Source organism: Phlebotomus papatasi, chromosome 1, assembly GCF_024763615.1.
Source record: "Phlebotomus papatasi isolate M1 chromosome 1, Ppap_2.1, whole genome shotgun sequence".
NCBI classification, from domain to species: Eukaryota; Metazoa; Arthropoda; class Insecta; order Diptera; family Psychodidae; genus Phlebotomus; species Phlebotomus papatasi.
Genome location: NC_077222.1, coordinates 26,965,410 through 26,978,075, shown reverse-complemented (window position 1 = coordinate 26,978,075; position 12,666 = coordinate 26,965,410). Strand labels below are relative to the sequence as shown.

At 33.0% G+C, this 12,666-nt stretch overlaps 2 protein-coding genes across 5 annotated transcripts in view; one reads left to right on the top strand and one right to left on the bottom strand.

The window, feature by feature from the left end:
* Positions 1-12,666, bottom strand: part of LOC129799524 (NADP-dependent malic enzyme) — a 150,910-nt gene that overhangs the window by 99,114 nt on the left and 39,130 nt on the right. The gene's annotated exons all lie outside the window — the stretch shown is intronic.
* Positions 1-12,666, top strand: part of LOC129799522 (serine/threonine-protein kinase D3) — a 47,221-nt gene that overhangs the window by 6,661 nt on the left and 27,894 nt on the right. For all 4 annotated transcript variants that reach the window (XM_055843477.1, XM_055843474.1, XM_055843475.1 and 1 more), the window contains one exon: positions 9,770-10,027. In XM_055843477.1, the coding sequence (XP_055699452.1) occupies positions 9,902-10,027 (126 nt within the window). In that variant the 5' untranslated portion in view covers positions 9,770-9,901. The remainder of the gene's footprint in view (positions 1-9,769; positions 10,028-12,666) is intronic.

The following is a 12,666-nucleotide window of genomic DNA, read 5'->3' as shown; positions in this document are numbered from 1 at the left end:
TTTTGAATGCCTTCGTGATAAAAGGTCTCTTCTCCACACCACCGACCAAATTATGATCTCAATTGTACTATTGTGTCTAGACTTTTGCCACCCACTGTATGTGGTTTTTCATCAAATTCCACTCAGTGTGACCTCCTTATGGGAGATGGCACAGAAAACGACAGAGAGAGAAAGAGAGAGAAGTGATTTTATTCTTCGTCTGTGAGGAAGTACATTAGAGAATTTGTTGCTTCTTCGTCATGTCATTTACTTCCAAAGAAAGGTAACGGGATATTACTTTTAAATATCATGCCAGCGAAACAAGCAAAGTGAAACAAGAAGCACTTTTTCGCTCTTTTATCTCTCTTCCTCTCTTTAACCATTTTTAAACAATATATTTTAATGTATGTTTGATGACCTTACCATTCAATAATTCAGTTCAGTGCGTCAGCATTGTGAGATTCCAATTGGCAAAAGTATGTGTTATGTCCAAAGGTGTTTTAGACTCAGAGAATAAGATATTGGAGAGAAACATACACAACAGGCTATACCGGCTCTCTCTTTGCTTATTTTTCCATCCATCATTCACTATATAAGATAAAATTGGAAGGGGGAAAACTACAAGAGTTTTCATTGAAAATCCTTCCATTGAAAAAAATCACTTTAGCATCATTGAAGATATCCTCGTTGAGAAATTACTGTCCTTCTTCATCCACTCTTTAAGTTTCAAGAGGGGTCAGAGATATACTCAAGAAGCTAAAAACCACTCAAAGAGAGCGTACGAAGTACCAGAAAAGTGGGAAAAGAGCCGTGTAAAGAGTAAAAAGTTAGAATTATTTATTTACAAAAAGAAAATCCCCTGGGAAATTTCTAAATTTTCATCATCTCTCAAACACATTTTTTTCTTCCACTGACCGACTTAATACCAAATTTTCTCTCCCTCACATTACATCCTCGTCTCCATAGGAGATTCTTTCTTATTTTATTGCTCAAACTCAAAGACACAGCAATATCATCCATCGATTTTAATTATAAACAGCTTTTGATTCCTCAGACCCGTCTAAAGGGATTAGTTGTTGGTAGACATTTCAAATTTTGAAGTCTTGCGAAAATTACGTAATGGTATGGGTCAAGTGGTAGAGTACTTGCTCTATGATGCAGGTGCCCAGCGATCGAATCCCCTTTTGGCCACCAGGAATTTCTCTGGCATTAAAGGTGCTCGAATTGCATCCAAATCGAACACCTTTATTCTGAGAAGCATGCTTGGGAGTGATAACCCCATCCCTGGATAAGGGACTTCCTGGATAACTAGGCCATCTCTTTGCGGTAAGACCTAGATCCTCTATGACATGTTATGCGAGCAATATTATTAATTATTATGTACTTGTTCAACTGTAAATTCTAAGTTATAAACGCCAAACAGATAAAGTTATCGCCATGAAGTTTTCGGGATATTCGTCTATACTCTATCCTCCGGGCATGGTCTTGCCCCCATGCTGTTCGTAATTTTTTCTTTAACTTCAGCATTTGTTTAACTAAACTTTAGCATTGATCAACTTGATTGATTTAGTTAATTTACGCATTTTCATTGCAATTCTTACGCAAATTTTCCATTATCGTATTACCTTATGTCATACCCGGTAACACTAGGTGAAAATAATTTTAAAACATTGAAGAAATAAAACGAAAATTAGATAAACGGTGAGCAAAGAAAACTGTAAGCGAAATTAATCGTAAGAATTGCAATGAAAATACGTAAATGAATGAAATACGGTGAGCATTTTACTGTAAATGTGATTCTGCCTTTAAGGCTCAGCCGTATGGCTTAACTTCTCTTATTTCTTGTCATACAAGATTTTTTCGGAAAATATGACTTAGGATTGAATATAATTATAGATAAATGATCTGGTTAATTCTGAAAAATCAATAAAATTGGTTACTATTTTGAAATTTGAAACCTTCGGGAACTGGCCTAAACCTCAGGTCTGAAGCCGGCATTAAGTGCTAGAATCAAAGAAGAGCTTACTAAAAACAGGGACGCAGGGAGTGGCAAAGCCACCCCCGGAGGCGAAGTCAACTACATCTACGGTATGTGCTATATGCTTTTAACTGAAAGCCGGAAAATTTCAATTTTAATCAATAAATGATTTAAACTTAGCATGAAATCGGATGCATATTATTTGCTATAATGAAGTGAAAAATGAAAATGTTTTTTATTACAGAAATAAAACCAAGGCGGGAAGGCTTTGAAGGTTGGCATAAAAATGATGTCCAAGTTATGTGATTTTTTCTAACTACCCTACGAACCGAACCTAATCTTAAACTTTGGCAAAAAAAATCTCTTACTTTAGGTTCATAATCCCACATCTTGGAGTCGGAGAAATTCCTCAGAATTTATTCTGGTGGAAAATTATTGATTTAGGCGAAGGCTCAATCAAGTTTATGCCTTTGCACAGAATTCACGTCACTATTGAACAGCCCATTTTGATCGTAAACTTTGCACCGGACACTAAAAGTGAAACGTCATTGTTTAGACGGAACTCTAATCTACTTGATGAAATCGTTTGTACAAAGAATAAAACGTCTTATTATCTTTTTTTAGAACTTTTCATAAACATGTTTTCATGACACTCAAGCCTAGCTTTTTTTACTTGGTTCCATGAGACTTTCACGTGAAAAAAACTTAAAAGTGAGGTTATGTTAGATAATCAAAAACTTAGTTAAAAGTTGTGTAAGCTTATTGTAGATGTAATTCTTTCAATGCACATTCAGTTTGATGAAACCCGAAAAATACTTTTACTTTTTTTTATTTCACAGCTTTTTGCTGTGTTATTTTTGTAATTGAAAACTCGAAATTTTGCCTGAATTTTTCGAACCTCAACAACATTTTGTACAAAGAAAAAACTGTTCACCTTTTAGCCAAGACACTTTTGGAGAATCAAACACCGACTGTGAACATACCGATTCTATGTCTGTGATATAACTTCAAGTTTTCTTGTAGTTTATTTATCTCGAAAATAAATTAAAGTTTTTGAATCTCGATTATGTTTCAGAAGCTGGGGAGGAATGATAACTTGTCGACACTATCGAATCGATAGTATCGTTAAATCTATATCTGTTGGATTAAGTGAATGTCGACTTTTTGCGAATTCTTGGACCATTGATAGCGACGTTTTTAAAAGAATGAAACTGTTGATGAACATCTATATTAGTTCATAGGAATGGTAGCTATCGTTTAAATTTTGCAGAATCAACAGTCGATAGTATCGAAAATATGGTATCATGTCACCCCTGAATAGGTGAACGTTTCGTATGTATGCGAATAAAGACCTCTATTTTCTACTTATAGATAATCAAGGTCAAACGTGAAAAAAAACTTGATCCATTAGGATTATTTGCATCAAACGAAAAAGTCTTTGGAAGAAAAGAAATTTAAAATGGGTTCTAACAGTATACGTAACGCTAGTTGATATTTTGAACAAAATTTGAACTTTCTTTTCGGTAGATTTTCAAATGTTATCGGTCATAAAGCCATGAACATTAAAGAAAGATTGACGCAATACGCCAGAATGCTAAACTTCTTTAATACGATACTTGTATTCAAAATTTAGACTGATAAAGCATTTTATGTATCAAAACATTTAACGCGAAACCAATTTTCAGGACATTAACATTGAACATAGGGGTATGAGTATACCGAGTACACCAAGAAGCTATTTCGCTTGACAACCCCTTTTTCTTTAAAAAAAAAGTTCCCTGTCGTTCACTCTTCATCTCTTTTCTCCAGCGATATTTATTCTTGGCACGGAATCATTTTCTTTATATATACAACAACATCATCAGTGCCAACATAAGTACAACAGAAAAGAATTATGGAAAAAATGAAAATATTTCATTTCCCCTCCACAGATATTTTTTCCTTCTTACAACAGTCCATAGTCTCTTTCTTCTTTTTTTTTATTCTAACCCAAACGGAAATACAAAAGAAGAAACAAAAAAATGAAAGAAATAATGAAAAAAAATCATTAATTTTCTCCCGTTCTTTTAGCTGAGCATCCTTTACACGGACATCCCTCTGACTTTATTATTGAAAGTGGATGAGCATAAAAGAAGAAGAGACCAAGTGAGAATTTTCGCGATTTGCTCATGTTTCTTACCCAGAGCCCTTTACTCCTTCTCACACTCAGCCAAAAATTCGTCTCCCAACGAGGGAAAGCTTTCAGAATAACAATAATTTATTGCTTAATGGCATGTGCTAAAGGAAAATAATTTTGGCAATTTTCGCAAAAGGCTCTACGTCTCAAAGTATCTTAAGAGTTGGGTCAGTGGAAAACATTACACACATTTTCATTTTGCGTAGAAACCCGAAAAACAAGCCTTAGTTGTTTATAATGATTTAAGGGCCATTGGCTTTAAAACGATTGACATTATAGAATACTTTGAAATACGTAATTTAAATTTATATGTAAAATAAAGTCATTTTAACATCATTAAAAATTTTCAGACAAATAATTTTGTAAATTATTTTTTTCCTTATTGATAGAAACCACTATATTTTCAGAAACCAACTACAAGTTATGCTATCACAATTTAAACAGACTTATTTATTTAGCCAAGGAACGGCTTAGTAAGAAGTTGAAGCGAATTCAGTTTAATTGTTATTTGGATTATAATTACGTTAAGCCGTGTCTTAGTTAAAGCCGTAGCATTTCTATGCACAATATAGTCTGATAATATAGTCTGACTTATTGTACCGTAGATGCGGTAGATTTTTCCCTGCAGGGGTGACTTTTCCATACTGCTGTTCGTAGGCTTTTCTTTAATAGCACTTAGGGATGATATTTTCCGATCAGATTTGGTGGTAAGGATCAGCGACGACAATCTAGTGCTAGAATTACAGAAAAGCTATCGAAAAACAGGGTGACAGTCGCTCTCGGTACCTTCATCTACGGTAGGGTCGGATGAACGTCTGTTCGACAGGGAACCCCTATTGACACTTTTGTCAAAATGTTGAAAATTTTTTAATGTATCTAGTAAAATATAAGTAATATAACTTTTTTTCTGTAATATACCTTTTACTATAAACAGATATGTTCAAATTTCATATCCCAAATGGTACAGAGTAGGACGTCAATAGGTGCTGACACGAGTTCTTAAAGTGTCAATAGACGTTCCTTTCACCCTACATATTTTCTGTAATCCTAATGTTGATTCTGTTTTTATAGTAGTTTATTTGACGTTAACACTTAAATATGACACAATTAATCTATCTGACCAAGTAAGCATGAATTAAAGCTTATCTTCCATACCTTGCTAATAAGAAGTTCCCAAAAATACCCCTTACCAAATACAGTGGGACCTCGATAGAGTCAACTAATTATTTCCGGACCTTTTGACTCCATTGGATTCGGTGACTCTATCGGAGTCCGAAGAAAATCAATTAAAATGTGAAATTTTTATATAAAGGGGTATTATTTTATGTTTGTACTATATAATTGATAAATTTAACACAATAGTAGAATATTTTGTTTAATTAACCCATAAATTCTACACCTTCTGGTCCAAAAAAGTCGTATGTTTGGGCCAAAGTTGGAGATTAAGGAATGATTTTACACATTTTAGAGAATGTTTTTAGTATTATTAAGTATCTTCAATGAAAATTACTATTCATGTGATAATATTGAGGTCTATCCACGATGTTAAGATAAGTAATTTAAATAATTTAGATAATTTTTAGATAATTTAGATAATACTTTAATTTAAATAATTTTAATAATTTTTTTTAATAGAAATTTAATAATAACCACGTAACGCTTGTCTAACACTGAGAGAAAAAGAGGGTGCGATTAACTTTTTTCCTCAGAACTTAACAGTTCTTAGGTGTAAAAATATATCAACATTTTTTAATGTTAATATTACACCTTTTTAAGTGTGAAATTAACATGAAAAGGTAATTTTAACTCCTAATACACCTGAAAAGGGTAATATTTACACCGATTTTGGATCAATACTGCAGGGTAAAATTAACATTTTCGGAATGTTATTTTAACTTTTTCGGATTTCTCTCAGTGAAGGTGTTATATTGTAACCGCTAGTTAAATAAAACGTATCACCATTCTTGAAACTTCTTCCGTTTGATTAATGTTCGGAAGTAAAATTAAAATGTGTCATGTGCATTTGACAGCTTCATTCGTCTGGCATTAAAGGACTCTACACATTGGTAGCAATTTTCATCAAAAATTGCTTTTTTGAAGGACATTGCCTGCAGTACTGTAGGTGGAAATGTCAAAATTCTATCAAAAATGTATTTTTTGATGAAAATAGTTTCCAATGTGTAGAGGTCTTAACGTACGTGAAAAAATTCAGTTCTTAATAAGAGCCTACCATTAAATTCTTACTAATGAGGCCTAAAATAATCACATTGTGTTTGTTCTATGACGACATTTCATTTGATGTCAAGAAACTGATATTCAGCATTATCAGTAACTAAGCGATGTTTTCTACTGTAAATCGTTTGGAATTTTCTTTGTAGCGGTATTTTCGTTTAACGCATAACATTTTGACATTTTTCTGACAGTTCAATTAACATTAAACTTCAAATTTGAACATGATAACTGTCGTGTTTGCATAACGATCTTGTCTATCAAAACATTTTGAACAAGGAATTTTTAATGAACTAGAACTTGTTACACGTCAAAATTCAAATTGAAATTTAGCATATTAGCCGCTATTCTTTTGACACACATTAAATTAACATCACCGAGAGATCAATATATTTTTTGTGCATTCTTGCATAAAACTCTTCCATGGCAAAAATGAGCTCCAGAAATTCAATCAAACACCCAATAATCAAATAGAACATTTCTTACCGATATCTCTAACTGTTTTAGTTATAGCGTTGATCTATTTACCAATGCACAAAAACAACGAAAATATCGAGGTGAGAAGAGTGAGTAAACTATAGAGACCGGTAATTAATTTTAAATTCATGACAAAAGCCTTTACATCATTCACGACACAAATTGCGGTGGGGCTGATGAAAAATTGTGCGAAAATGGGAAAAATCAATGAGTTGCTCATTTTTATTGTCCAACAGGTATGATTATAGTGTGAAAGAGTGAGGTGAACAACAAATCGGACAAGATATTGTGTAGAGATGTATGGGAGAGGAGAGTGCAAAAAAAAACTGTAGAAAATGTTTTTCATCATCTAAAACAATTAAATAACACCATGAGTCAAGGACACTATCGTATTCAGAGAGTCATGATTGCTAATACCCACTTCCCACCCTCTTCAATTGCCTCTCATTTGCTCTTTTGCAAAAAAAAAGCACTGCCAAACACATGCAAGATATTTGTTAGTGATGATGGAAAAATCTATATGAGAAAAAAGCAGTAGAAAAATTATTTGTAATCACAAACAGACAGAAATAGAAGAAATGTAGAGGGAGAGAAAAATTCAATGAAATTCTTTCTCTCAGTTTCTCATGTTGAATTTTACATCAAGTAGAGAAAGGTGGGGCAGTTTAGGCAGCGGAAGTCTTAAGTTTTGCGAATTTTCCATACTAAGAGGAATGGACTAAAACCTTCGTTACTGAAGCAATAATTCCGTCTGCCTACCAAAATCGTTCACTTTGTACAATTTACAGTTTGAGTTCTAAAATTGATTTTATAAAACCGCATAAGGGGGCAGTTTTGATCTCACTCTGCGCACTATATTTTTGTGAGAGCTCAACTACATTATTATCTCCTAAATCTGCAGGATATCTTATTTCCTGCAGCTTCTAAATCATTTCAATTACGTAATAATGTATCATCTCTGCGATCGTTTTAATTGGTTATTAGTAATAATAAGGCAGGTGAGAGTGGGGCAGTTTTAAACAACTAAAGACTTCTTTCAAGACTCATGTGGTAATGAACCACAATTCAAACTAACTAAATCTAGCTAGTTTCTCTTGAGTATTGACTAATTGAAAAAATAAGGTACATTTAACAATTTTGTATTTTAAAAAGTCATGCATGCTTAAAACTGCCCCACTCTTTCCTATCTAAAACTAGTTGATTCTAAATTGATTTTGAAAATGTTACTTGAAATTTTTAAAACGTGTGAAGGGGGGTTTTACTCAAAGTTAATAAACAGTTTTCTGTAGCCAAGGATTGTTTATTTTAATTTAAAATAACTCATAAGGAAATTAATATAAAAAAAAAAAAAACAAAATAAGACCTAATAATATTGTCATCCACAATATTCGAATTATTTATAAAATATTTACTTAAATTTAGAAAACTTAAACATAGAAATTGAAAAACAAAATTAAATTTAAATTTAAATTTCTTGAGAAAAGAAAGAACATCAAAAATTGAAATTGGTTGATAAAACCCTATCATTATAAATGATTTAAGGATTTTTCTTATATTTAACTGCATATTGAAAAGAGTGAAGGGAAGTTTAAGTTTAGAGAGTCAGACGAGGTTCAAAAAGAACACATTTAATATTGATCTTTGAGAAGGATTAAAATTAATTTATTAGAGGTAGTTTTAATAGAGATAAAAAAGACGAAAATAAATCACAAGAGGAATAATACGGGCTTCAGACCTAAGACTTAGCCATAAGGCTTAACTTCTCTGATTTCTTATCAGTCGAAAATTTTTGGAAATTTTTTCCTTAGAGATGGACTATTAAGGGGTATTAATCTACTAGAATCAAAACAACAAATTAAATTGGTTGCTAATTAGGATTTTGAGACCTTCGGAAACTAGGCTAAACCTCTAGTTTGAAGACGATCTTAGGCCAAGAAAGAAGTTCAGTCAAGGAAAGTAAAAATTTAAACTCAAAAATATATTGGAGCATCAAAAAACAACTACAAACCATAACCATAAAAAAATTAAAAATATTTTTCTAACTTTAAGAACGATTAATAAATTATAAATTTAAGTGTAGTAGAAGGCTTCCAGGCTTTGCACAGACTCTGGATTCGAACATTACATATTTTTCAAATTTTTTTTTTATCGAATATGACCTATTTTTTAGGATTTGTGTGACTTAAGACTAGCTATTAAATTGTGCCTTAGTAGGTCAGCTTAAACTTTTATACAAAAAAAAACAGTTTTTAGGCCATGTAGGGTAAATGTCCTAATTTAATAATGAAACTGAAGTATAAAAAAATATACAAATAAAAATTTAATGCTGCATTAAAGGGAAAAAATGATGTTTCCATTTGGAGTAGTGAAAAGTTTCCATTTGCAACAGGTTTTGAATTAGCTTAATTTACCCTATTGATTTTCAAATACTCAGATATGTTTCACCAATTTAAAATGTCTTTTATATGCTTAAAGGATTAGCATAATAAAGTATGTTATAAGAAATATATAACGAAATCTTAATTTTTCGACATACAAATTACTTCTTGAGTAATATAAAAACTACCTTTTGCTTATGTTAATTTGATCTAGATATTTCTAGTTAGGGGTAAATTTTACTTCTGCTGATAATCCTTTTATTAAACTATCTCCAGTTCGAAATTCAAAACTGCCCCACTCTACTGTACCACACCTCGCCCATGTAAAATCCCCAGCATTTTACACTCGAGAGAAAAAGAGAGAGAAGAATAGAATTATTTTACGTTGAAAATTTATGCTCTCACACACATCCAGGTGAATTTTCCTTTCTACCACCTCTAATTGCATTAGGTATCAATTAGTTTAATTGATTTTCATATACAACATACAACACATTAATCACATTAAATTTCACGTCCCACGTCTGCTTTTTGTCTCTTTTCCATGGGAAGATCTGGAAGCTGACTCTAACTTGGATTAAAACAGAAGCTTCAACACGAGGAACTCTCAAGCCAATCAACGTGTGGCTCAAAGGCAGGAAGGGACAATCGCCACAGAGAAGCACAAGGAAACATCTGGGAAAAATGGAGGATCCCGAAATTACATTTCTTTTTCAATTTGGCAATTTACGTGACACCGTGACTGTGGCAATACCAACACTTAATCTCAAATCACTCAAAGACAGAGCATGTGACTTCATCAATACAAAGGTGAGCGAGATTGTTAGCATTCTTCCCTTATGTTTGGAATGTCCTCAAGATTTTATTGGACAAAACTCAACAGAAAAACGACATATAATCCTTAATATATCCTTAATATTGTATTATTATCGTTCCTTCCACGAAACTCCAGGGATTACGTTTTATCAGTATTTGCTGCTGAAGTTCTAAGAAAATTGCGTATAATAAATAAATAGAGCTTTGAAAGCCAGTCCATATTTTCTTATAAATCTTTAATTTTAAAATGTTAGATTTGTAAGCATTTAGAATATAGGGGAATGTAGGCATGGTTTGCACACAGTGAACCTTCAAACGATGCGAAATTTCTCTTTGGTTGCAAAGAAGTAGTTCGTTTATCTCTTAGACATATTAAGACACACAATTATTAACCTCAGGAAAAGTGGTGAGAAATCATAAACCAACTAATTGCAAACAAAGAGAAAATTCGCATCGTTTGAAGGTTCACTCAGTAGGAACCATGCCTAGGCGAATGTAGGCAGGCTTCGCACGTGTGAGCTTTCGAACGATGCGAATTTTCTCTTTATTTCCAAAGAGTTGGTTCCGCATTTCTTAGCCATAAGTTAAGTATTTATGAACCTTATCTTCATTGTAAAAATAGACAGCCAAGTCCTTCTTTCCTAGGTGCTAGGATCAAAAATAGAAAATTGGCCCAAAATGGGTAATTTTGATGGCGCACATTTCATTTGATTTCTCATAGTTAAACTCATTTCTAAAAAAAAATCACTTACACAGTGGATGAAGAGGATACTTGAGATGATATTTACGTAATAATTTTTTGCATCGGAGGGAAATTATTTTCACGGGGGCGGAAAATTCGCAAGTACTACACTGTGTGTGGTTTCAAACACTGAATGTGTGAGCGTTCGCACATCCATCAGACAACTCCAGCTTGAAAATCATAACCTCACTGAAGCCTCATAAGCCACAGTGAGACATTCGTGGTCATGTCCTCTTCGACAGGCGTATATTTTTCTTCCCATCTCCATGAGATAACGGTTATTGACAGTGTGAACCGTGTGAACATGATCATAGTCGATTTTTCGATATTAATTTGGAAGAAAAAACAGTGCTCCAGAAAATGTGAAAAAGGTGTTTTAAAGATCTTCTTTTAGTGCCAGTGATAGTTTCCGCGGGTTCACGAGGGTACAGTATAACAATCGGAAAATAATTTTTAATTATAGATAAAATTTATTTCGAGAAAAAAAAGCAATGACAAACCGAAACCCCCATCGTGTGAACGCTGCCCCCGGGGGGCAAGAATCGCACAAATCGTCATATTTTTTTTTCATTTTCCTGTCCAGGAAAAACCAACAATTCTGTGATAGTGAACTAGGCATACATAGAAACCTAAAAGATCAGAGAACTTTTTGGTGTAGTGCAATTCACTGCCCATTTTATAGTTTAGTCAGAAAAAGTCCTGAATATGAAGCACGAAAAAATGTGCGACGACTGCCTACATTCCTCTACATTTGCCTAGAACTTCTTTAACTTCTTTTTTTTTTATTAGTTCGTACTTATCCCAATTAGCTAAGAAATACTCTTTTCTAGAGTGCTTTATCAGCCTTTGACCTTGAAAAATCTTTATTACGAATGATTCAAAGGTATTTCCGTATATCAGTCAAACATGAATCGAGAACGGTGTGAGAAAGTAAAGGTCATATTAATGATACGAAATTAGACTTCTACAGATCTCCCCGAATACCTCAAGTCCCAATCTTTAACTGTTTAGCCTCTATCGGACAATCGAACAGCATGACATCATTTTTCTAGAAATTCGAATTCAAAACGTCAAATTTAGGTGCTAACTTAGGTGGTCGAACTTTTGTGTAAAATAAAGCTTATTAATGCGTGTTATCATCTTTTTACCGTGTTACCGTAATGACGAAGCATAGCATTGACTGATGTGAAGAATATGAGCATTTGATGAAATTTTATTATTTTCATCGCTTTTTTACGTTTATTTGTTCATAATAAATTTGAACAAATACATAAATTACTTAAAAATACTATGAAAATACAAAGAATTTCTTGGTGAAAACAAGAATCAGTAAAACCAACCAAACTTGCTTACTCTTTACATCGAATACATAAGACCTTGCCTAACAAGTATGAAGTTACACTATTCATTAGCTTTTTATACAATGTAGGTCTAAGACTTAACAGCCAAACAGCCCTATCTACTCTTAATAACTTGTTAGGCATAAATTCTTTCAGTGTCCTTTGAATGGGATCCCATCACGTCAAGTACAATCCCATCGTCAGCACATTTCCAAGGCAGTAAAACAATAAAAAGAAATCAATTGTAAGCAAGAGTGACAAAAGTTTTATGCTGCAGAATTGTCGTACTTGCCTGAAACTCCGATTTGCGGGTGGTTGAAGAAGCCACCCACAGGAGTTTCTCTAATCTGCACAATACAATGTGAAATGTAATCAATGGAAAAAGGTTGTAAAGATTTATATGTAGTTTACCAAAACACATAACTAATTTAACCCAGCAATACTGATATCTCCTTTGGGGTATTTGTTAGATAGCAAAATCCCCGATAAATCCATAAAAATAATTCACTACAATTTATCGTGCAGCATTATCGCTCATGGAAATCTCCCCA